This window comes from Ahaetulla prasina, chromosome 3 (genome assembly GCF_028640845.1).
Source record: "Ahaetulla prasina isolate Xishuangbanna chromosome 3, ASM2864084v1, whole genome shotgun sequence".
Taxonomy (NCBI): domain Eukaryota; kingdom Metazoa; phylum Chordata; class Lepidosauria; order Squamata; family Colubridae; genus Ahaetulla; species Ahaetulla prasina.
The window spans coordinates 33667835-33691464 of NC_080541.1; the positions used below are offsets into that span (position 1 = coordinate 33667835).

The 23630-nt window shown below is 40.2% G+C and overlaps 1 protein-coding gene across 1 annotated transcript in view; it reads right to left on the reverse strand.

Moving 5' to 3' along the window:
• Nucleotides 1–21886, reverse strand: part of ESRP1 (epithelial splicing regulatory protein 1) — a 47954-nt gene extending 26068 nt beyond the window's left edge. The window contains exons 1-5 of the mRNA XM_058175063.1: nt 21401–21886; nt 20134–20382; nt 14634–14666; nt 7149–7263; nt 118–216 (exon numbers count right to left, since the gene is read on the reverse strand). Coding sequence (XP_058031046.1) covers nt 118–216; nt 7149–7263; nt 14634–14666; nt 20134–20382; nt 21401–21532 — 628 coding nt within the window. The 5' untranslated portion in view covers nt 21533–21886. The remainder of the gene's footprint in view (nt 1–117; nt 217–7148; nt 7264–14633; nt 14667–20133; nt 20383–21400) is intronic.
• Nucleotides 21887–23630: the final 1744 nt, after the last annotated feature.

Below are 23630 nucleotides of genomic sequence, written 5' to 3' on the forward strand. Positions count from 1 at the left end.
TTCCTGCTTCAAACCTAAAAAAACCCACTCAACAATCCCTCAAAAAGGCAGTATTGAATAGGTCCATACATGTAAAATTAAACCATCCCATCCCAAAAGAATATCCTCTTTGCTTACTGTAGGCTTCTGAAATTAGTGCTAAAATCACATTGCCCATATCTTCCAATTGCTGCATTCCAAAACGTTGTGCTGAGCTCCGCTTGTCAGGATTCAGATCTGAATATAGCAGTTAAGAATCTTAAAGCAATCGTTCAAACGGCAGGCCTTTTTGCATGTCAAACCATCCTTGCCTCATCTTTAATTGCACCAAATGTTCCCCAAATGTATATGGTCTAGTCCAGGGGTCTGCAAATTTGGCTCTTTTAAGACTTGTGGACTTCAACTCCCAGAGTTGGTTGAGTAACTCTGGGACTTGAAGTCCACAAGTCTTAAAAGAGCCAAGTTTGCAGACCCCTGGGCTAGGCAGATTCCAGTTTAGGTGGATTTCATGGGATGCTAAGAGCCGGCAAGGAAGTGACTTGTTTCCTAAGCTGTCTTCTTGGTTCCATTCCTGCACATAAAACCTTGACAACAAAGGCCAAAAGCATTCACCAAAACTCTTCTTGGTGACATCAATATATACTTCTGGCATTCCAATAATTGGAGGAGGGATTGGAAGTGCAGACCCAACCCTTCTGCTCTATAACATAATCGCGATTCCTGGTGTATTTTGTTCGTTTCCAGCAAACATGATGACCCACTTAATGACTGCCACAACTTACAACCATATTTCTGCAGTCAATTACTCTTGAAAGTCAAGAACTACTTGTATTGCCATTCATTTATGGGCAAAGCTTATACCTAATGTAGCAAAATTTTGCTATTTTTATTGAAACAAATTTACCTTGATTGTAATTTACCATCAGATAGTGCAAATAAACAATACAGAGTGCCCCATTTTCTATCCTATTGCATCATTATTTTTATTTATCCCATGTCTCTGCACTCCTCCATCCTTCGTTCTCATGGATTATCTTCCCTTAACACATCAATGGTAATACAAGGGAGTGCTAGCATATATTCTGCTGTGATCCATTTACCCTCTACAGCTTTTCAAGATTAGTGGCATCAGTAATTATTTTGCTTAACCAAAGCATTTGTTGACATTATGAAACATCATGATAAAAGCAAAATATACAGCCTCTTAGTAACCTGCGAGCAGGCACATACCATTTGCTATAAGCTATTAGCTTCTTTTAAAAACCAATTCAAATTTCATAAGAAAATTCCAAAGGAAGATAAAAATCTGCCTTTGAACCTTAGCTATAAAATATATTTGGCAACAGAAAAGCAGATTAAGGAAAGCATTCTGCTATGCCTTTTGTCTTGATTTGGGATTGTGAACATGTTTCAGTGGTGGAGAAATTTCTCTTATCAATACAGCTAATCCTCGATTTATAGCCAGTAGCTTAGTGACCAAAATGAAGACCTGGCTCTGACATTAGAATATAGAATAACAGAGTTGGAAAGGACCTTGGAGGTCTTCTAGCCCAACTCCCTGCTTAGGAATCCCTATAGTATTTCAGACAAATGGTTGTCCAATCTCTTCTTAAAAACTTCCAGTGTTGGAGCATTCACAACTTCTGGATGCAAGTTGTTCCACTTATTAATTGTTCTAACTGTCAGGAAATTTCTTCTTAGTTCTAGGTTGCTTCTCTCCTTGATTAGTTTTCATCCATTGCTTCTTGTCCTGCCCTCAGGTACTTTGGTGAATAGTTTGACTCCCTCTTCTTTGTGGCAACACCTGAGATATTGGAAGACTGCTATCATGTCACCCCAGTCCTTCTTTTTATTAAACTGGACATACCCAGTTCCTGCAACCGTTCTTCATGTTTTAGCCTCCAGTTTCCTAATCATCTTTGTTGCTCTTCTCTGCATTCTTTCTAGAGTCTGAACATCTTTTTTACATCGTGGCGACCAAAACTGGATGCAGTATTCCAAGTGTGGCCTTACCAAGGCGTTATAAAGTGGTATTAACACTTCATGTGATCTTGATTCTAAAGTTTTGATGGTTGTGTCCTCCCCGTCTTCCCTGTAGTCATCAGCTCAGCAATTGGCTCACATTTGCAGCGATTTGCAGTGTCCTATGATCACGACTGGAATTTACGATGATTTTGCTGAAACTCAACGTTTATTTCCCGTTTCCGACAAAACCTGCCCATAGTGAACAATGGGTTTGCTTAATGACCATGGCAAAAAAAAAAAGTCATAAAATCAGGTCTGTCATATGATGACCCATTTTATCATCATCATGACTGTAATTGCCAGAATCAATTACAGTCATAAGTCAAGTACTACTTGTACAATCTGCAGGACAGGGTGTTGAGTTGGTTTGGAACACCCTTGCAGTAGCTTCCATATGGTTACACTTCTACTCTACTGTATTAAACCTAAATTACCAGGTTGCATCCTCAATGTTATAATACTGTATTTTTTCTACACACCTGAATGTCATCTCAAACTACAACTCACGTACGCTACCCAGTCTAGTTCTATGTAGGCTTATCAATGGCTGTATAATGGTTGCTGCCCGTCTAACTATTTAGAGCAGGGGTCTCCAACCTTGGCAACTTTAAGCCTGGTGGACTTCAACTCCCAGAGTCCCCCAGCCAGCAAAGCTGGCTGGGGAATTCTAGGAGTTGAAGTCCACCAGGCTTAAAGTTGCCAAGGTTGGAGACCCCTGATTTAGAGTGGTGTTTCTCAACCTTGACAACTTTTTAAGATGTGTGGACTTCAAAACTCTCATGCTGCCTGGAGAATTCTGGGAGTTGAAGTCCACATATCTTCAAATTGTTAATGTTCACAAACACAGATTTAGAGGATAAGGGGAATGCATTCTCTGAAGGCACTTGATATATAAGTAGCCAGTGCAAGCTTGATTCACTCCACCCTTGGGGCATTCGCTACTGTGAACCGGCTAAGCAAGCTTCACAAGTTGAGAACTGCAGCTTATTAGTCAGAACAGAGAAGACTGACAAATCTTCCAGTGCTGGTATGTATGGGTAAATTGAAACACAGACCTGGCCCTTTCAAAATTCCTAGTTCTTTTCTCAGCAAATATTTCTTTAAAGTAAAAACAAAACCAAAAAAAACCCCTTCAGGTTAAGTCATGGGCAGAAGAAATAAAAATCCAAATCTTAACATGTATAGCTGTAAAATATAATACATAAAGAGCAAAGAATGACACAATGGATAACTGGCTCAACAACAATAGTTTCAAGAATGATGCAAGAGTTATCAGACCAAGGCTACGTGAAATCAGAAATGGAACACTGCAACCTAAAAGGCCAATGTTATCCTACACAGGAACATTTCTAGCAAACCCTTAGAAGTAGCAAAATATAATTACATAACAATGATTAGGTCCTTTTGGGAATCCTGTATTTATTTCCATTCACTGATATTGAAAAAAAGGGAAGGATAACTGCAGGACTATAAAAAAAAAAAGTAGCCAGAGTTTTTTCCAACCAGAAAACAGTCCTCAATTATGGCAGTGTTCCTCAGCCTTAGTTACTTAAAGCTGGGTGAACTTCACCTCTCAGAATTCTGAGCTGTGCTGGTGAGGAATTCTGGGAGTTGAAGTCTATCCAGCTTCAAGTCGCCATGGTTGAGAAACACTGAATGATAGGACTGCTCCAACTTCATTATTAACATGCTTCTGCCATATAAAAGTGTGATTGATTGGTATGACTATAAACTTCTTAAAAGATGAAAATCAGACTACGTTCTAAGAAAAATAAAGCTGGGATATATCATGAAGGCTATAATTAAGGTTGATATTCCATTTTTGTTTTAGGGGAAAATAGGATGTGTCTACTAGTACCTTTCCCTACCCTAACTAAAGCTTTCCATGAGCTTAGTCGGAAAAAAGCTACCAGATACCTCTTAATATTTTTGCCACAATATGCTAACATGGCTTTTTTGATGTCTTTTTTCTATGGGTGAAAGACAAGAGAACATATAATATTATCTTTACATTTTATTCTCCCTAGGAATCATATTTGGAAATTCATCCCCCTGGGAGGTATATTGCTGTAGGAGACAAGTCACTGGCCCCAAATCACTTAACAAACGTTTGTCATTGAAAGAGGACTGTTTTAAAACTGGAAAGTCAATATGGTGGCGACGATGCTGGATTAGAGACCAAGAAATTTCCCCTTCCCCGTTAACCTTCAGTTTTGGCCAGTGACATTGTCAGTCCAAACCACACACAGTCACAGGATGATTGTTGTTGTTGTTGTGGGAAAAACAAGAACAGAGAGCCTTACATATGCCTGCTTTGAGTGATATAAATAAAAGTGGGATATAATTCAAATCAACTAATCAATCAATCCTATAAAATAAAAGTGGAATGTATATAGGGTTACGTAACTAAACATCTAGAAATATGGAACTGGGTAGTAACCAGGTTAATAATGATATAATATTAGGTTATATATATTAAAGCAGACTTTAAATTTAAGCCAAGAAAGTTATTATCTGCATTATCATTATTTCTGTTTTTCTCGTGAAATGTTTCCACTAGAATGGTTTCCCTAACTATTTGCCATCATATGGAAATATACCAATTATATATTAATAATAATAATAATAGAAAACAACACCAAAGGGTTTTCACAGACTCTGCCTAGGCCTCCCCAAGAGAGTATACTTTACAGTTGCGGAAAACCTATTGTTAGGTATTATGGCAATTATAAAGCAATGTAATAATTTAGACTACTTAATAAAGTAGTCTCATTTACAATTTACAACTTTTAATAAAAAGTTGAGTCCAAAGTTGACTGAACAAGTTACCAGATGGCGACATGTTTTTATTTCTTCATGCTTTCTCACACACAACATGTTAGAATTTATCAGGTAAAGTTCCTTTTGCATTAAATACTATCTGTAAAATATTTGCAATGAATTTTCTCTAATTTTGCTCAAGATCAGACTGTAATCATAAATGCATAGATAAAGAGCTTATATATTTAATCGTGATATTGCTTTCAGTTCATTGGAACTATTGGTCTTGTTTTCTAATAAAATCTTGCAAAGAGAAGACTTTAATTTAGATCAGGGGTGTCAAACTGGATTTCTTCAAGGGCCAGATCAGCATTGCAGTTCTCCTCCACGGACTGATCTCAGAGGAGACGGGATGGATGCCTCCTGCAGCACCCTGCCAGCCAAACCGGGGTATGGGGGGGGGCCATGCACGCACTTCCTGCACCCAGTTTTCAGGCTGGATGGTCTCCTGCAGCACTTTGCCGGGCAACATGGGGCCCAGGGGGCCCGGCAAATTGCTCAAAATGATCCAAAATGATCAAAATTTGGATACTTGGCAACTGGTTCATGTTTATGATGGTTCAGTGTCGCAGGGTCATGTGATTCCCTTTTGTGACCTTCTGACAGGCAAAATCAATGGTGAAGCCAGATTCACTTAACAACCGTGTTACTAACTTAATAACGACAGTGATTCACTTACCCACTACGGCAAGAAAGGTCGTAAAATGAGGCAAAACTCACTTAACAAATGTCTCACTTAACAACAGAAATTTTGGGCTCAATTGAGGTCATACCTGTACTGGGTGATGAGAAATGCCTGCATCTAACAGCATTTATTAAAGAAGTTTAAATTGCTATTGCTTTTGAGATTTTTATTAAAGTGAGCATCTTTCTTCAAAAAGGACTTGAATTTAAAAGTAAATCTAGATATCTCCTTAAATAAAATGGTGAACAAAAATGATTTAAGTGGAAAGAAGCTGTTTTCAATTAAACGTTCCTTCCAAGTCACGTTAAACAAATATTTTGGCCCTCTTCACGAAAGGTTTATGGACCCAGGTTATGACTATCTTTCAGGTCCTACAAAGGCTTTATTTAATTGCATGTAAACATGTTTTAGCAACCGGTTAGAGTGCATATTTTCCAATCTCATTCCACCACTACTTATGGTTCAACAGAAGCTGCAACTGTCTTTCTGTTCTTAGGGTTATTACCATATATAGAACCTCCCATTCCCTTGTTACATATCTCAAAGGTCTTTACATGTTGGGACGTGTCCCCTAGAAATGGGGAACAGTGAATTGTTATTGCTTTATCCAGACCAGCGCTTCATCTTCAGTGCCACTTTTGTCTCATAAAATGCTGGGCCAAGGGAAAACTCATTCTGGCAAGGAGGAATTTCAGCTTGCATTGAATACAGAAAGAAGCTAGTTGTTCAACCCACCAGGCATTTCAATTATTGTAACTCAGATGATAGTCAGGAACACTGGACTTGCAAGCAACCCGTCATAGGCAGCCTTTACAGCTCTCTACTCTACCAGGTAAGGCAATGTAACAAAATCAGCTTCAGTTACAACGAAGGTGGTTCAGACTTGAACAATCTGTAACTAGGGCATATTTTTTTTAAAAAATCCATAGAAAGTATCACATAATATTGATGATATTTGATATTTCGTCAAAACAGAGCATGTAGACAAGCAACTCCGATTGGGCCAAAGGATGTATTTTCATAATATTATAATGATATGTTATACAAGCAAACCACATACCAAAGCCATTCAACAGACCAATATACAGAAATTATCCAAAAGATGAACTAATGTTGCTCTAGGCATTGCTCACAATTAAGAATGTAGTTAGTAAATGGCACCATATTAACGCTGCTTTTTACTGGTATTATTTATTTCTTGCACATTTGTTTTTAGAAACTGAGTTTAGAATCATAGCTTTGTTGCATACAGTATTTAGATCTGTCAGCTAGCATGACTTTAAAATAAGCCTATTCAATGAAGATTTCATAATAAACGCTCTTAAATTAATATGTTAACTTATCCAAGGGTTGTATACATACCGTACATATATACATACATACACAGAGACAGACAGACAGACACACAAGTGTATTCTGTTCTGCATCCTATTGGTTCTCAAATTTTTATTCTAGTTTTGTATGTTTTAACACCTATCATTGGATCTACTATTTTGATTTTCTGTAGCTACTTCTTGATTTTAAAAAAAACAACAGCCTTTGGCAGGTCAATATATAGGGTGAGATAAAGGCAATATATAAACTTTTCTATAACACTATAGAAATATACAGATAAATTATATATTTATTAAAAGGATACATTGTATCATGGAACCAGCATCTAATTTGTCAATTTCAGGTGACCCAGGACAACATTTCTTGAATTCTTTTCGGAGATCAAAAAATGAGTAGAAGCATTCAGGTAACAAGATATTCTGCAAAACAAGTTACATCTAATAAACCAAGGTAGCAGTCACTTAAAATTTGTAGTGCAAACTGTCAATTGATAGCATGCCCAATTAAGTTAACTGACCACCCACTTACAAAGAATTATACTCATTACACATTTGCCAAGCATAGTCCTTCTAAGAAGCAATTCCTGCCCTATCTTGATGACAGGTTTCTTTGTCAGTAGGTGAAGAAAGGCAGAAGGGAACCAGCTACTCTTGACCTTAACAAGACCAAGTAGAAACAGAATTTTCATGGGAAATGGCCAATGTAATCATAAAATCCCTGAATTAACAGAACCTACTGCTAACTGTTTTAAACTGTTAAACTACTGAAGTTTGCAGAAGTTTGCAGATGACACCACAGTGATCGGTCTCATTCGAGACAATGATGAATCCACATACAGACGGGAGGTTGAACAACTAGCCTTGTGGTGCAACCAGAGCAATCTGGAACTGAACACACTCAAAACCGTAGAAATGGTGGTAGACTTTAGGAGAAACTCTTTCATACTTCCACCTCTTACAATACTAGACAACACAGTATCAACAGTAGAGACCCTCAAATTCCTAGGTTCTACCATATCGCAAGATCTAAAATGGACAGTTAACATCAAAAACATCATCAAAAAAGCACAACAAAGAATGTTCTTTCTGCACCAACTCAGAAAATTCAAACTGCCCAAGGAGCTGCTGATCCAGTTCTACAGAGGAATTATTGAGTCTGTCATCTGCACCTCTATAACTGTCTGGTTTGGTTCTGCAACCCAACAAGACAGACACAGACTTCAGAGGATAATTAGAACTGCAGAAAAAACAATTGCTACCAACCTGCCTTCCACTGAGGACCAATATACTGCACAAGTCAAAAAGAGGGCTGTGAAAATATTTACAGACTCCTCACATCCTAGACATAAACTGTTACATCCTCACATCCTGGACATAAACTCCTACCCTCAAAAAAAAAATGCTATAGAGCACTGCACACCAGAACAACTAGACACAAGAACAGTTTTTTCTTGAATGCCATCACTCTGCTAAACAAATAATTCCCTCAACACTATCACACTATTTGCTAAGTCTGCATTACTATTAATCTTCTCATCATTCCTATCACCTATCTCTTTCCACTTATGACCGTATGACTGTAACTTTGTTACTTGTATCCCTACGATTTATATTGACATTGTTTCCTGATTGCTTATTTGTAGCCTATGACTATCGTTAAGTGTTGTACCTTATGATTCTTGATGAATCTATCTTTTCTTTTATGTACACTGAGAGCATATGCACCAAGACAAATTCCTTGTGTGTCCAATCACACTTGGCCAATAAAAAAAATCCATTCTATTTGTTCTATTCTAACAGTAGTTAAATGAAGATTTTGGACTTTGATTGCATTGTAGAGAACAATCACAAGAAAAGAGAAAGTTTCTATGAGAGGAGACTAGTGTAGAAAAAGGAATCAAAGATGGATAGCAAAAACACTTAGAACACAATTCCAGCAAAAAAGAAATGGAAGAAGGCAGTGTAGCTCTGTAAGAAGCTAGTGAAAATCTAATAAAAAGACACTACAGGTAGTCCTCAACTTTCGACCACAATTGAGCCCAACGTCTATGTTCCAAAGTGAGAAATTTCTTGAGTTTTGTGCCATTTTACAACTTTTTTTGCCTCATTTGTAAAGTGAATCACTTCAGTTGTTAAACTAGTAACATGGTTGTTAAATGAATCTGGTTTTCCCATTGACTTTGCTTATCAGGAGGTTGCAAAAGGTGATCAAATGACCCCAGGACATGGCAACCATCATAAATATGAGCATCCCAATGTAAATCACGCGGCCATGGGGATGCTGCATCAGCCGTAAGTGTGAAAAATGCTCATAAATCACTTTGTTCAGTTCCTCTGTAACTTTGAACAGTCACTAAATGAACTGTTGTAAGTCATAAATATGAACCAGTTGCCCAGTATCTGACTTTGATCACATGACTATGGGGATGCTGCAACAGTCGTGTGAAAAACAGCCTTGTCAATTTTTTTTCCAGTGTTCTCATAACTTTGAACAGTCACTAAATGAATGATTGCAAATTGAGGATTGCCTGTATGTAGGAACTGGAAAGGAGACAAGTCATCAAGGAAAAGTAAAATCACATAATGTATATTTTCACGGATGTTGATAAGATCAGAACAAGCTGAATAAGGAATAAGGAAAGCTAAGAACTACAATAATTTCTTCTAATATGTTCAAAATAAAAAAGAAAAACATCACTGGACCAACTGCTTTGTAAAAAAAAATGTTATAGAGCACTGTACACCAGAACAACTAGACACAAGAACAGTTTTTTCTTGAATGCCATCACTCTGCTAAACAAATAATTCCCTCAACACTATCACACTATTTGCTAAGTCTGCATTACTATTAATCTTCTCATCATTCCTATCACCTATCTCCTTCCACTTATGACCGTATGACTGTAACTTTGTTACTTGTATCCCTACGATTTATATTGACATTGTTTCCTGATTGCTTATTTGCAGCCTATGACTATCGTTAAGTGTTGTACCTTATGATTCTTGATGAATCTATCTTTTCTTTTATGTACACTGAGAGCATATGCACCAAGATAAATTCCTTGTGTGTCCAATCACACTTGGCCAATAAAAAAATCCATTCTATTTGTTCTATTCTAACTGTAGTTAAATGAAGATTTTGGATTTTGATTGCATTGTAGAGAACAATCACAAGAAAAGAGAAAGTTTCCATGAGAGGAGACTAGTGTAGGAAAAGGAATCCAAGATGGATAGCAAAAACACTTAGAACACAATTCCAGCAAAAAAGAAATGGAAGAAGGCAGTGTAGCTCTGTAAGAAGCTAGTGAAAATCTAATAAAAAGACACTACAGGTAGTCCTCAACTTTCGATCACAATTGAGCCCAACGTCTATGTTCCAAAGTGAGAAATTTCTTGAGTTTTGTGCCATTTTACAACTTTTTTTGCCTCATTTGTAAAGTGAATCACTTCAGTTGTTAAACTAGTAACACGGTTGTTAAATGAATCTGGTTTTCCCATTGACTTTGCTTATCAGGAGGTTGCAAAAGGTGATCAAATGACCCCAGGACATGGCAACCATCATAAATATGAGCATCCCAATGTAAATCACGCGGCCATGGGGATGCTGCATCAGCCGTAAGTGTGAAAAATGGTCATAAGTCACTTTGTTCAGTTCCTCTGTAACTTTGAACAGTCACTAAATGAACTGTTGTAAGTCATAAATATGAACCAGTTGCCAAGTATCTGACTTTGATCACATGACTATGGGGATGTTGCAACAGTCGTGTGAAAAACAGCCTTGTCAATTTTTTTTCCAGTGTTCTCATAACTTTGAACAGTCACTAAATGAATGATTGCAAATTGAGGATTGCCTGTATGTAGGAACTGGAAAAGAGACAGGTCATCAAGGAAAAGTAAAATCACATAATGTATATTTTCACGGATGTTGATAAGATCAGAACAAGCTGAATAAGGAATAAGGAAAGCTAAGAACTAAAATAATTTCTTCTAATATGTTCAAAAGAAAAAAGAAAAACATCACTGGACCAACTGCTTTGTAAAAAAAAATGTCAAAAGGACCAAAGTTAACCATGAAAAGGCAAATCTAGTCAGCTCCTATCCTGATCTGGTCCTTTTAAAAACAGGATGTACATTCTGCTAAGCACTAATGAACAAATGGCTGGAGGAATAGAATTCCAAGTTGGATAGAATTCTAGCCAGGGAATGCTTCCTGCTGTTGTGGTCTGCCCGGCAGCGGAGCTGGCAGCAGAGTCGGATAGTGAGGAGGCTGGGGAGGAACTTGGGCCAGTCCTGGAGTCTGGGAAAGGCTTGGATGAGGGTTCTGCTTTGGAGGCAGAAAGGGGGCCAGAGCCATCTGGAAGTCTGCTGATTCTGGAGCCTCCAGAGTCTGACATCAGCGAGGCAGAGGAACAGGGGGAGCCTGTTCCCAGTGTGCGCATGCACAGAGCTGCCAGAAAGCAAGAACAGTTAAGACAAAAGGGTTGACTCGGGAGAAAGGCTTAGAGATAATTGACCCCTCCCATAAGACATAAAGGAGGAGTAAAGGAACGTGAGCCTTTGCAGGAAGCAACTTTGTTTGTTCTAGTCGGTTTAAATTCTGAAGCTCCATTTTGCCTCTTTGCTCCATGTGGCTTTGCAAAGCTAATTGCCAATTAGATCTTTGGCAGCATGTCAAGGGAGATAAAGGTGGGTGCTTATCAGACTTATCCCGAAGGACTGTGGCAGACTTCTGTCGGACTCTTTACCAACTCTTTGTGACTCATTACGGACTGTGAATGAACAGAATTCACAGCCGTTAAAATAAAAAAGAAAAACATCACTGGACCAACTGCTTTGTAAAAAAAAATGTCAAAAGGACCAAAGTTAACCATGAAAAGACAAATCTAGTCAGCTCCTATCCTGATCTGGTCCTTTTAAGAACAGGATGTACATTCTGCTAAGCACTAATGGAAAAATGGCTGGAGGAATAGAATTCCAAGTTGGATAGAATTCTAGCCAGGGAATGCTTCCTGCTGTTGTGGTCTGCCCGGCAGCGGAGCTGGCAGCAGAGTCGGATAGTGAGGAGGCTGGGGAGGAACATGGGCCAGTCCTGGAGTCTGGGAAAGGGTTGGATGAGGGTTCTGCTTTGGAGGCAGAAAGGGGGCCAGAGCCATCTGGAAGTCTGCTGATTCTGGAGCCTCCAGAGTCTGACATCAGCGAGGCAGAGGAACAGGGGGAGCCTGTTCCCAGTGTGTGCATGCACAGAGCTGCCAGAAAGCAAGAACAGTTAAGACAAAAGGGGTGACTCGGGAGTAAGGCTTAGAGATAATTGGCCCCTCCCATAAGACATAAAGGCGGAGCAAAGGCATGTGAGCCTTTGCAGGAAGCAACTTTGTTTGTTCTAGTTGGTTTAAATTCTGAAGCTCCATTTTGCCTCTTTGCTCCATGTGGCCTTGCAAAGCTAATTGCCAATTAGGTCTTTGGCAGCATGTCAAGGGAGATAAAGGTGGGTGCTTATCAGACTTATCCCGAAGGACTGTGGCAGACTTCTGACGGACTCTTTACCAACTCTTTGTGACTCATTACGGACTGTGAATGAACAGAATTCACAGCCGTTAAAATAAAAAAGAGAGTTTTGGGGACTAATCATGTGCTTTTTACTAGCTCAGGAAGCCTAGGTCAGAACACCTGCCCTTGAACAAATTCAAATAAGAATTACATCTGGACACTGAAGGAAATTGTTGATAGTCTGGTTTAACTTCTCTCCATTATCTTTAAGAATAGCTGAAATAGAAACTGGAACAGGTACAAAAAAGGAGGACAGGATGGAAGATTAGAGAATTGAAACAAACTTATGATGAAGAAAGGAGAAAGTAGGTATGAAGAATGTAGGAACTGGGTATGTTAAGCTTTGACAAATGGGATATGATAGAACTCCATCAATACCTGAAAGGAGGTCACACAAAAAAAGTCAAGATCTGTTCTCTATCATTCTAGAAAGAAGTACTGAACAATAGTTACAGGAGAGCCACTTCTGATCGAATGTTTTGAGAGTCTTTTTAACAATAAGAGCAATTCAAGAGTGGAATCAATTATCAAGAAGGGTTTTATGATCTCCTTAGTAATTCCAGCCCAGAGCAAAATTGACTTCACTGGCCAAAAAGACCTCTTTAAAACCAGCAAATCTGTCAGCCTTTCCCATTGTAGAAGTCTGTTAAACCTCTGCTATTCCTAGCTGGCAAATCACTGAATTTACTAGCTGGGATCAGTAAGAATTCTTTCTAATCCAATGTTTCTGGCAGCCATCCAGTTACAAAAACCAGATTTATCTTTTGTCAATACAAATAGTTCTCAATTTATGACCACATTGAAGCCCAAAATTTACATTGCTAAGCAATACAGTTGTTAAGTGAGTTGTGTCCCATATTACAACCTCTCTTGCCACAACTGTTAAGTGAATTGCTGCAGTTGTTAAAGCAAATTTGCCTTTCCCATTAACTTTGCTTGTTGAAAGCCAGCTGGGAACATTTACAGATGGTGATCACATAACCCTGGGACAGGGCAACTGTCATAAATACATGCCAGTTGTCAAGTGCCCAAATTTTGTTCACATGACCATCGGGATACTGCAACAGTCATAAGTGTGAAACCAGTCATAAATCACTTTTTCAGTGCCATTGTAACTCTGAACAGTTACCAAACAAATGGTTGTAAGATTTACCTGTAGGCAAAAAATATGATCATGCTTCTACCATATTTCTCCAAAAATAAGACGCTGTCTTATCTTTTTTTGAACCCCAGAATAAGCGCTTAGCCTTATTTTTTGGGAGGTCTTATTATTTTGGGGTACGTGAAGGAAACCAGAAGAAATGGCGGGGACTGGCTGCGCATGTGTTTAAATATTTTCGGGGGGGGCTTATTTTCAGGGAGGCGTTATTTTAGCACATGCACTCAAAAGGGATGTCTTATTTTCGGGGAAACAGTATATTTCAAAAACATAGCTAAAAGAGAAACTAATCTGCCTTAAACACATTTGGATTCTAGTTTTCTTTCATTACCAATTTCATATCTACAGAAAAAAAGGACGGTGGCTGTGCTTATATATTATGCCAAGTCATAAACTGATAGATTCACAAAGTAGTTTGGTTGGTTTTGGATTAGTGTGTTGTGTGAACCTAGATATTCTGGTTTGTTTAGCACTGGGTTGTTGTTTTTAAAATGTAATAAAGCAACCCAATTATGGATTTTACAAAAGCCCTTCGAAAAGTCTAAATTCAGAATCGGCAACTAAGCAGTGGTTCTGACTTTTCAGGCTTTGCCTATAGTGTAAATGATTTTAAACTGAAAATAAATAAAACACCCATACTTCCTTCTGTCTTAATATTTACTTTGAACAATATTTCTATACAAAGTCCATGAGCAAACATCCATTTCAAGCCTCCTGTTTGGTTTACATAAAATATTTAACCAGATCAATCATGCTGTCTTATTCACCATAACATTTTATAAGATTTTACACCCATTTGATTGCAATTCAAAACAACATAAAGATGTATGATTCAACACAGAGTTGCCCCAAGAAATTAGGAAATGCCGTTAACATGGAACAGCTTCCATTACTCATACAATGCAAGGATTGTTCAATTGAACTCATCCCAAAGGAATGACAACAGAATCCCTCTCACCCGGTCATTTTAAGACAGGTTTGTCTCAAGGTTAATTTCTTAAATTTTATTTCAAGATGCCATGTTTTTGACATAACCACTGTAGAATTTTTGCTTTGGTGGAAACAAAAGTGCAACTCATCTCACCATAGTTTCCCAGCTTTGAGAACAGCTGTTCTCCTTTGCAGCCACAGTTTAAAAAGATGGGTCTTCCATCTTCTAGCTGCAAAGAGGAAATTTTCCTTGCCTCGTGAAGCTAGTTGATGCTCTGTCCAATTATAAACTCCAGACAAGCACTATTTCTTTGCATGGCTGAGAGAAAGGAGTGGAGATGAAGTGCATGCTTTTGTGAATGATTGATCTCTGTTTTGTGATACATTGATAGACAACTGCTTCAAGCCCTTTGAGATGTCTGGAGGGAATTCTCTGGCAAAGGAGATTGATTTGTTACAGGCTGAATGTAAGCTGGGCTTCACAGGATAGATGAAATCATGTGGGTAGCACTGAAAATATGTCATCAGTTTAATGTTGCTCATTGGCTGCGTAGGAAAATCATCATGCTTGGATAGTGGTAGGTTTGTAGCAACTATGACTAAATGTAAACTAATTTCCCCCAAGAGTTTGCCAGCTAGATCAGTTTATTTATCACTACTTTCTCTGTTAAAGAACAGCCAAGTAACTACTGTCAATGCCACTATAAAATGAGAGATCTTCAGCTTTGCTGTAGGATGTGTATAGGATTTTAGAATATATAAACAATGCCGAAAAAGATAACAAAATGTGTTCATTTGGTGGGAAGAAGAGAAAATTAAAAATATGTAGTCTGTTTGTCTTTATATTAAAAGGAGGACCAAGTCTGCTTGGATGAACTAAACCACTATTTTGGGTTTCAATCCCGCAAGAATGTAAGTGTTTTTATTCAGTGGCAGGGCCAAAGAGTAGAATTTTAGCAAGGATTGAGACTAATCAACTACAATTTGAACTCAATTGTTTTATGAGAAATGATACCTGAAGGTTAAGAAGAACTCTATTTATAATAAAGGGGGAAAAATGACAAATTAGTGACTTATCAGTGGCATCATTTACTATTTTCTAAAATTGTATCAATTCATGCCACATGCATATTTTTGTCACAGACATTAACACCGAGACAGTGGGAATGCTTGGGGAATAGATACTGTTCACTACCAGAATTTCAAGATTTACAGCAATGTGATTTTTGAAGATGCAGATGAGAGATTTAATCTCTTTGAACAGAAGAGTGATAAAAACAATGAAATATATTAAATGCAGCCAAATATAAAGTCACTCCACATCTAAAAGACAAATTGCAACAGTTCCTTATAGAGAATTGTTATAATGCAAGCAATCATTACTGAGTTAAACACTTTTAAAAGATATATTATCCATGGTTAAATGTGTTACATTTATTCCAAATTTCAAGATAACTTGCAAGAAGTCCAAAACAAAGCAGTACAATCAAATAAACAGCAAACAAAATGCCTGAACAAAAATTGTCTATTTCACAATCTTAAGATGTAGGGACTTCCAAACCTTGTGGCTGACTGCGGAATTCTGGGTTTTGAAGTCCCTACATCTTAAAATGGCTAAGATTGAGAAGCACTGTTCTAAGGTCAGTTAAAAACTTTTCCCAGGCATCTGAAAGACATGATGATTTTGCTAGGCTACTTCCTTTTGCTCCTCAATACCTACTCATGGGCAAGATCTACTATTAATGAAAAACACAAATATATTAAGATTAAATTAAAAACAATTGCTACCAACCTGCCTTTAATTGGGGACCTGTATACTGCATGAGTCCAAAAGAGGGCTGTGAAAATATTTACAGACCCCTCACATCCGGACATAAATTGTTTCAACTCCTACCCTCAAAACGATGCTATAGAGCACTGCACACCAGAACAACTAGACACAAGAACAGTTTTTTCCCCGAACGCCATCACTCTGCTAAACAAATAATTCCCTCAACACTGTCAAACTAGTTACTAAGTCTGCATTACTATTAATCTTCTCATCGTTCCCATCACCCATTTCCTCCCACTTATGACTGTATGACTGTAACCTTGTTGCTGGTATCCTTAAGATTTATATTGACTGTTTCCCTATGACTATCATTAAGTGTTGTACCTTATGATTCTTGACGAATGTATCTTTTCTTTTTATGAACACTGAGAGCATATGCACCAAAGACAAATTCCTTGCATGTCCAATCACACTTGGCCAATAAAGAATTCTATTCTATTCTAAATCGATTCTTAATTCTTTGTACCATGGAAGTGCAAAATCATTGCCTGTGAATAATAAAATGTGGTACATTGTTTTTAATATTTCAAACACCAGGAAACCCAAAAAGTTTAGCTAGGGAGTCACTAATGCGATTCCAGCTGTAATGTCATAAGCCTTAATAAGCAAAAATGTGACAGCAAATATGAGTTTTTAAGGGAAAACCTGTGTGCTACATCACAGCCTTATTTTGGGGGGAGGGGAGAGAGACTGAATACTATTATGGGATATTTCCTTGCCGACGTATTGCACATCCTTGCAGCGTTCCTCAACTTTGGCCATTCTAAAATGTGGATCTTAAAATTCACCGAATTCAACTCCCAGAATTCCCCAGCCACCATAGTCTATATGTCTTAAAGTTGCCAAGGTTGAGAAACACTGCTCTAGTAACTTGAAATATCTTATTTTTTATGACATCTTGGCTGGAGTCCTCTAATTTCCCAGCACCACACAGAAAGTCTGTTTTAATTAAAGCCCGCTTTTCCAGTGTCATAGAAATTGGTATCAGTTCAAAAATAATAATTGTAGAAACAGCAACACGCAATAGCTGTGTCAGCCTATTTGACAAGCTTGTGAATTGTTTTGATTTGTCTTAACACGGTCAATATCTTTCCAAAAATCTGTTGCATCTAAAAAGATCACCTAAATCAGCCTTCCAGAAAATACAATGATTGAGAAGTGTAATGCAACACACTTAGTGCAACAGATTGCAGGGTGGTTTGGGTGGAGATGTATCTATCCAAACCGGCTGGTACAAAGAGTGAAAAAAGATGAACAGGGTCCAAAAACCACTTAATTTTTATTTACTTGTATCCCACCTTTTGGTATTTTTTACAAATAAGTCAAGCTGGTGAACATATCCAACACACCTTTTCCCCAAAACAGACCCATGAGATGGATCAGGCTGAGAGAGAATGACTGACCCCAAAGTCCCCCAAGCTGGCTTTCATGGCTAAGATGGGGATTGAATTCATGGCCTCCCACTTTCTAGCCTGGTACTTTAACCACTAGACCAAACTGAGATGGGACATCCCTAGGAAACTAGAGCTTTAGGCTAACTGGGAAGCAGAAAATACTCCCAAGAAAGAAGATAATGGCAAATCACTCTTGTACTGTTACCAAAAAAAAACTTGATGTTCCCATGCAATCTGCAGTGCTTGACCTCAGCTTGAATGAGTGTGTACCTTTCAGTTTAAAAGCTATAATTATATTAGTTGTATGAATCTTGATGCATTTGTAGTAATCAATTTCAACCATCAAGAGCATGGCAAAGTCATCATTAGCACCATGAAAAGGAAGAAGTCTTTAACAGAGACACTAGATCAGATTTCCTCAGCCTTTTAACTGTGCTGTACTGTGCACTCAGAAATCCACTGCTGTCTAGGAAATACGGTGAGAAATCCAAGATAGTTAGAAAGCAGCAAGAGGCATGTGATCCAAATCATTACAGCATAAGTTAATTTTTTGTTTACACTGCTATTCCAACCAGAGGACAACCAGAAACTTTTCAAGAGTTCAGTCACATCTTCTGCCAGCCCTTAGTCACATGAGATTGAATACTATTATGGGATATTTCCTTGCCGACGTATTGCACATCCTTCGGCAGCGTTCCTCAACTTTGGCCATTCTAAAATGTGGATCTTAAAATTCACCGAATTCAACTTCCACAATTCCCCAGCCAGGACTGGGAGTTGACATCCTCTTGTCTTAAATTTGTCACAGTTGAGAAATGCTGCCCTAGGGGTCATCCAACCATTGTTCCTCTGATGTAGCAGTAAGAAGATATGACTCAATGGCAGCTGGGTGACATGGAGCATCCAAATCAATATGGTGGTTGCACATAGTCGTGCCTGTCCTTTTGACTTTATTGAACACCCTCTCTCCCCTTTAGATTCTTCACTGGGTCAGAGTAGACGACGGGGGTGTGTGTGTCACCATTAAGGAAGTGATTATAAGTACCCTAGAGCTGATAGCAGCAGGTATCACTGACCCCAGTGACATTCAGGTCACTAGCTTCAGGAGTCTCTTATTTTCCCCACAACAGACCCGTGAGATGGATCGGGCTGAGAGAGAATGACTGACCCCAAAGTCCCCCAAGCTGGCTTTCATGGCTAAGATGGGGATTGAATTCATGGCCTCCCACTTTCTAGCCTGGTACTTTAACCACTAGACCAAACTGAGATGGGACATCCCTAGGAAACTAGAGCTTTAGGCTAACTGGGAAGCAGAAAATACTCCCAAGAAAGAAGATAATGGCAAATCACTCTTGTACTGTTACCAAAAAAAAACTTGATGTTCCCATGCAATCTGCAGTGCTTGACCTCAGCTTGAATGAGTGTGTACCTTTCAGTTTAAAAGCTATAATTATATTAGTTGTATGAATCTTGATGCATTTGTAGTAATCAATTTCAACCATCAAGAGCATGGCAAAGTCATCATTAGCACCATGAAAAGGAAGAAGTCTTTAACAGAGACACTAGATCAGATTTCCTCAGCCTTTTAACTGTGCTGTACTGTGCACTCAGAAATCCACTGCTGTCTAGGAAATACGGTGAGAAATCCAAGATAGTTAGAAAGCAGCAAGAGGCATGTGATCCAAATCATTACAGCATAAGTTAATTTTTTGTTTACACTGCTATTCCAACCAGAGGACAACCAGAAACTTTTCAAGAGTTCAGTCACATCTTCTGCCAGCCCTTAGTCACATGAGATTGAATACTATTATGGGATATTTCCTTGCCGACGTATTGCACATCCTTCGGCAGCGTTCCTCAACTTTGGCCATTCTAAAATGTGGATCTTAAAATTCACCGAATTCAACTTCCACAATTCCCCAGCCAGGACTGGGAGTTGACATCCTCTTGTCTTAAATTTGCCACAGTTGAGAAATGCTGCCCTAGGGGTCATCCAACCATTGTTCCTCTGATGTAGCAGTAAGAAGATATGACTCAATGGCAGCTGGGTGACATGGAGCATCCAAATCAATATGGTGGCTGCACATAGTCGTGCCTGTCCTTTTGACTTTATTGAACACCCTCTCTCCCCTTTAGATTCTTCACTGGGTCAGAGTAGACGACGGGGGTGTGTGTGTCACCATTAAGGAAGTGATTATAAGTACCCTAGAGCTGATAGCAGCAGGTATCACTGACCCCAGTGACATTCAGGTCACTAGCTTCAGGAGTCTCTTATTTTTCTGCTGACTCAACCAGGCTGGCCATCCTAGTTCGCAGCCGGGGGAATCCAGAGGCCACGTGGGCAAGGAGCCACCTGCCTCTCCCGCGCTCTCCCTCTCTCGGGCTGTGAGTCACCTCTAATCTCCTTCCCTTCCCACAACACACCCAACCCCGGAGTGATCTGGTGCGCCTCGCACACCCCGATTTCCAGAATGCTCGGTCGGGCGGAGGGGCAAGCAAGCCCAAGGTTCGGCCCTGGAAGGAAAAAGGGGCTCGTTCGTCGCGCCTACCTGCCCCAGGGCTTGTTCCAGCTGCGGGGCGAGCGCCAGACTCTCCTCGTCTAGGCCGGTCTCTTCTCTGCATTCGTCCGTCAGCGCTAGGCGATCGGGGCAGATCAGGACGTGATGAAGACTGCCCACCTCCAGGGGGGAAAGAAAGCGAGGTTGGGAAGGAAAGGAAGAGATCAGTTCGCCCCTCGAGATCTGGCAGCCCACCCGTCCGCCGGGAAGAGGGGTCGGGGCGCCGGCGGCGAAGGCTTTCTTAGCCGGGACGGGGGGGGTGTGGGTTTGATATCTAGAGCAGAGGTTTCCAACCTTGCCCACGTTAAGCCTGTCGGACTTCAACTCCCAGAATTCCCCAGCCAGCAAAGCTGGGGAAGAATTCTGGGAGTTGAAGTCCGACAGGCTTTAAGTGGCCAAGGTTGGAGACCTCTGCTTTAAGAGGCCCGGTCTCTTGGCCCAAGGAAAAAGTGGCCTTTTTTCTCCATTAAGAGAGACTCCCAATAAAACTCCGGCTTTTCCTTTGGAATCGCTTCCTTCCACCTGCTCGACGAAGGCAGGGCTACTGGTCGTCCTACGGTTTTCTTTCCAGCCCCTTGGAGAACCAGGAGTCTCATTTATACAACCCCCACCCCCGCAAGACAAAAATACTGAAATCAAAAATCGGGGATCCAGCCCTTCCATCTCGACTCCCTGGCTCCAGCCTCGCCCTTATTGGTGGGGAGGGGGAAACACATTTAACTCCGCAACGTTCCCCGATTCCCCCCACCCTCCAAGCCTACTACTTTCCCTTCCGGACGAAAACTTTCCCAACACGCCCAACCAGCGTTGGTCATCACACTGCAAACAGACTGATTTAAATTATCTGCCTTTCCCCCGGTGATTATAGTTCCTCCGTGGAATATCCATCCCCCCACGATTTACAACAGCTCGGACAAAATCCCTTCGAAGTTCTACTAATCTTTCGAAATCGAGAGTAGGGCTTTCTCCCCAATAAGCGCAGATTGGGCTGGCCCCATAGTTTTAACTCCGATTATCTTAACCGATCCGGGAGCCAGTTAACTTAAAGAGGAAGAGAGGAGGTTTCCCCCGGCCGCGTTCAGGTAAATTCGTAACCCGCCAATTCCACGCCGGGCAAAATTAAAAAAATAAAAAATACCTTTTTGTTAGCCAGATCTACTACTCGCCATAGGAGCTGGATTAACTCTCTCTCATCGGAGCCCAGGCGAGCTCCGGTCGCCCCAGCGGTGACCCCAAAGAGGATGACCAGGTAATCGGGAGACGTCGTCATGCTGAGGGCGGAGGAGAAAGAAGCCCCCCGAAATTGGGGTGGAGAAAAGGGAAAGACAAACAACACCCCCACGCACTTCACCAAACTTTGCAAAAGAAGGAAACCTCCCCGCAAAAACCAGCCAGCCGCTATTTCGGAGCCCAATTTATAGTGTAAGGAAGGAAGGAAAAAGAAGGAAGGAAGGAAAGCGCCCCCTCCCTGGCCCCCACCTCCAGCCACCAAAGCCCTGCTTTCCCGTTCTGGTCCTTCTTTTAGGAGAGAGACGCAGGCCCCGTGTGGCTTTCGGAGGGGGGGGGCCGAGAAACTTAATTACATGGGAGCCAATTCCGAAGCATAAGTTCGGCTACACCCCTCGGAAGCGCGCAATGGCTGCGGGCTTGGCTGTTTAGGGAGGTGGCTCTACCTGCCCACTCCTCCCTCCCCACGTGGTGCAGGTAAGACCGAGCGGGCTGGAGACACCTGAGGGAACCCGCCCATTGGCTCTTTCCCATTGGGACGTGGCAATAAGAGGGGACGGACTAAGGGCTCGCTATAGGGGAGCAGAGTTCCAGCCAGCAAGAGCGCAGCTGGTTGAGGGCTAGTGAGGCATGCAGAATGTGGGGTCAAAGGGACTGTCAGTGTAAAGCAGCCGATTGCCTTCTTGTCTAGTGGACATTTCACTATAATGTCCCTCAGCAGTTGCTTTCCAGCTGTGTAAGAATGGTTGAGAATTATATATGGCCCAATGTTGGTAGAACTTAGAAGAGGATGGTTTACTTTCATTTCGGGCACAAGTTTGGCCAGAATTTTATATTGCAGATAAATATTGTATTGCAGTTTAAACCATGTCTTGCTTTAGTTGGCATCTTTATGGGTGAGCCCTGTTGCAAAGCTGCCAAGAGTTTTGTGATATTTCAAAAAAGGACACTTTATTGTGTATATGTTATCGAGACCACGAATTTCCAACTAAGTAAGGTGGTATATTTGCATTACCCTGCAAACAGGTACTGTGCATAGCATCTTAGTTGCAAATTATGATTTTCAAAGGATATTAAATGCAGAAAGTATAAACATTGAAAATCTTACTGCAAAGGCCATTCATACACGGAGCATGGCAGAGGTATCAAAGATGTAGATGAAGTGATTAACAAATGCACTATGATGAAAAGTCTTGGTTTCTATTTGGATATTTTCTTTTTATTAAATGTATAGACTTTAACTGGACAGCTTACAACTTAAAACCAAGTGATTAAAAGAAAAATACAAAAGACCAGAAGCACAAAGTGAATACTTTTTTTGGAGGGTTGTTTTTTGTCCCTTTAAGTTAGCATTAACTCTTGGAGACTGCCTGGATAAGACCCTGCAGTTTTCTTGACAAGATTTCAGAAATGGCTTGCCATTGCCTGCTTCCTAGGGCTGAGAGAGAGTGACTGGCCTAAGACCACATAGCAGGCTTCATGCCTAAGGCAGGACTGGAACTCATGGTCTCCTAGTTTTTAAGCTGATGTCTTAATCACTATATCAGACTGGGCTTTCTATATACTGTATTGTATACAATGCAAATAAAACTAAACAAAAAAGGGGTTCCACAATTGTCATGACCTCAAGATCTAAGAGCACAACAGGATCTTCAAAACTTTTCTGAATTACATAAGGCTGGAACACAGAGCCACACAAATCATGATAATGATTACTTATGTTATAAATGAAACAGAATATGGAGAACAAGAGGCACTGATAAAATATGGAATCATGACAGAAATAAATGAAATAGGGTGTGGACAATTCCCTGAGACTAGTTATGGGTCAGTGGCTGAGACACTAAGCTTGTCGATCAAAAGATCAGCAGTTCAGCAATTCAAATCCCTAGTGCCTTGTAACAGGGTGAGCTCCTGTTACTTGTCCCAGCTTCTGTCAACCTAGCAGTTCAAAAGCACGTAAAAAATGCAAGTAGAAAAATAGGGACCACCTTTGGTGGGAAGGTGTGCCTTTGGTGTTTAATCATGCTGGCCACATGACCACAGAGATGTCTTTGGACAGTGCTGGCTCTTCGGCTTTGAAATGGAGATGAGCACCACCCAATGACTAGCACATATGTGTGAGGGGAACCTTTACCTTT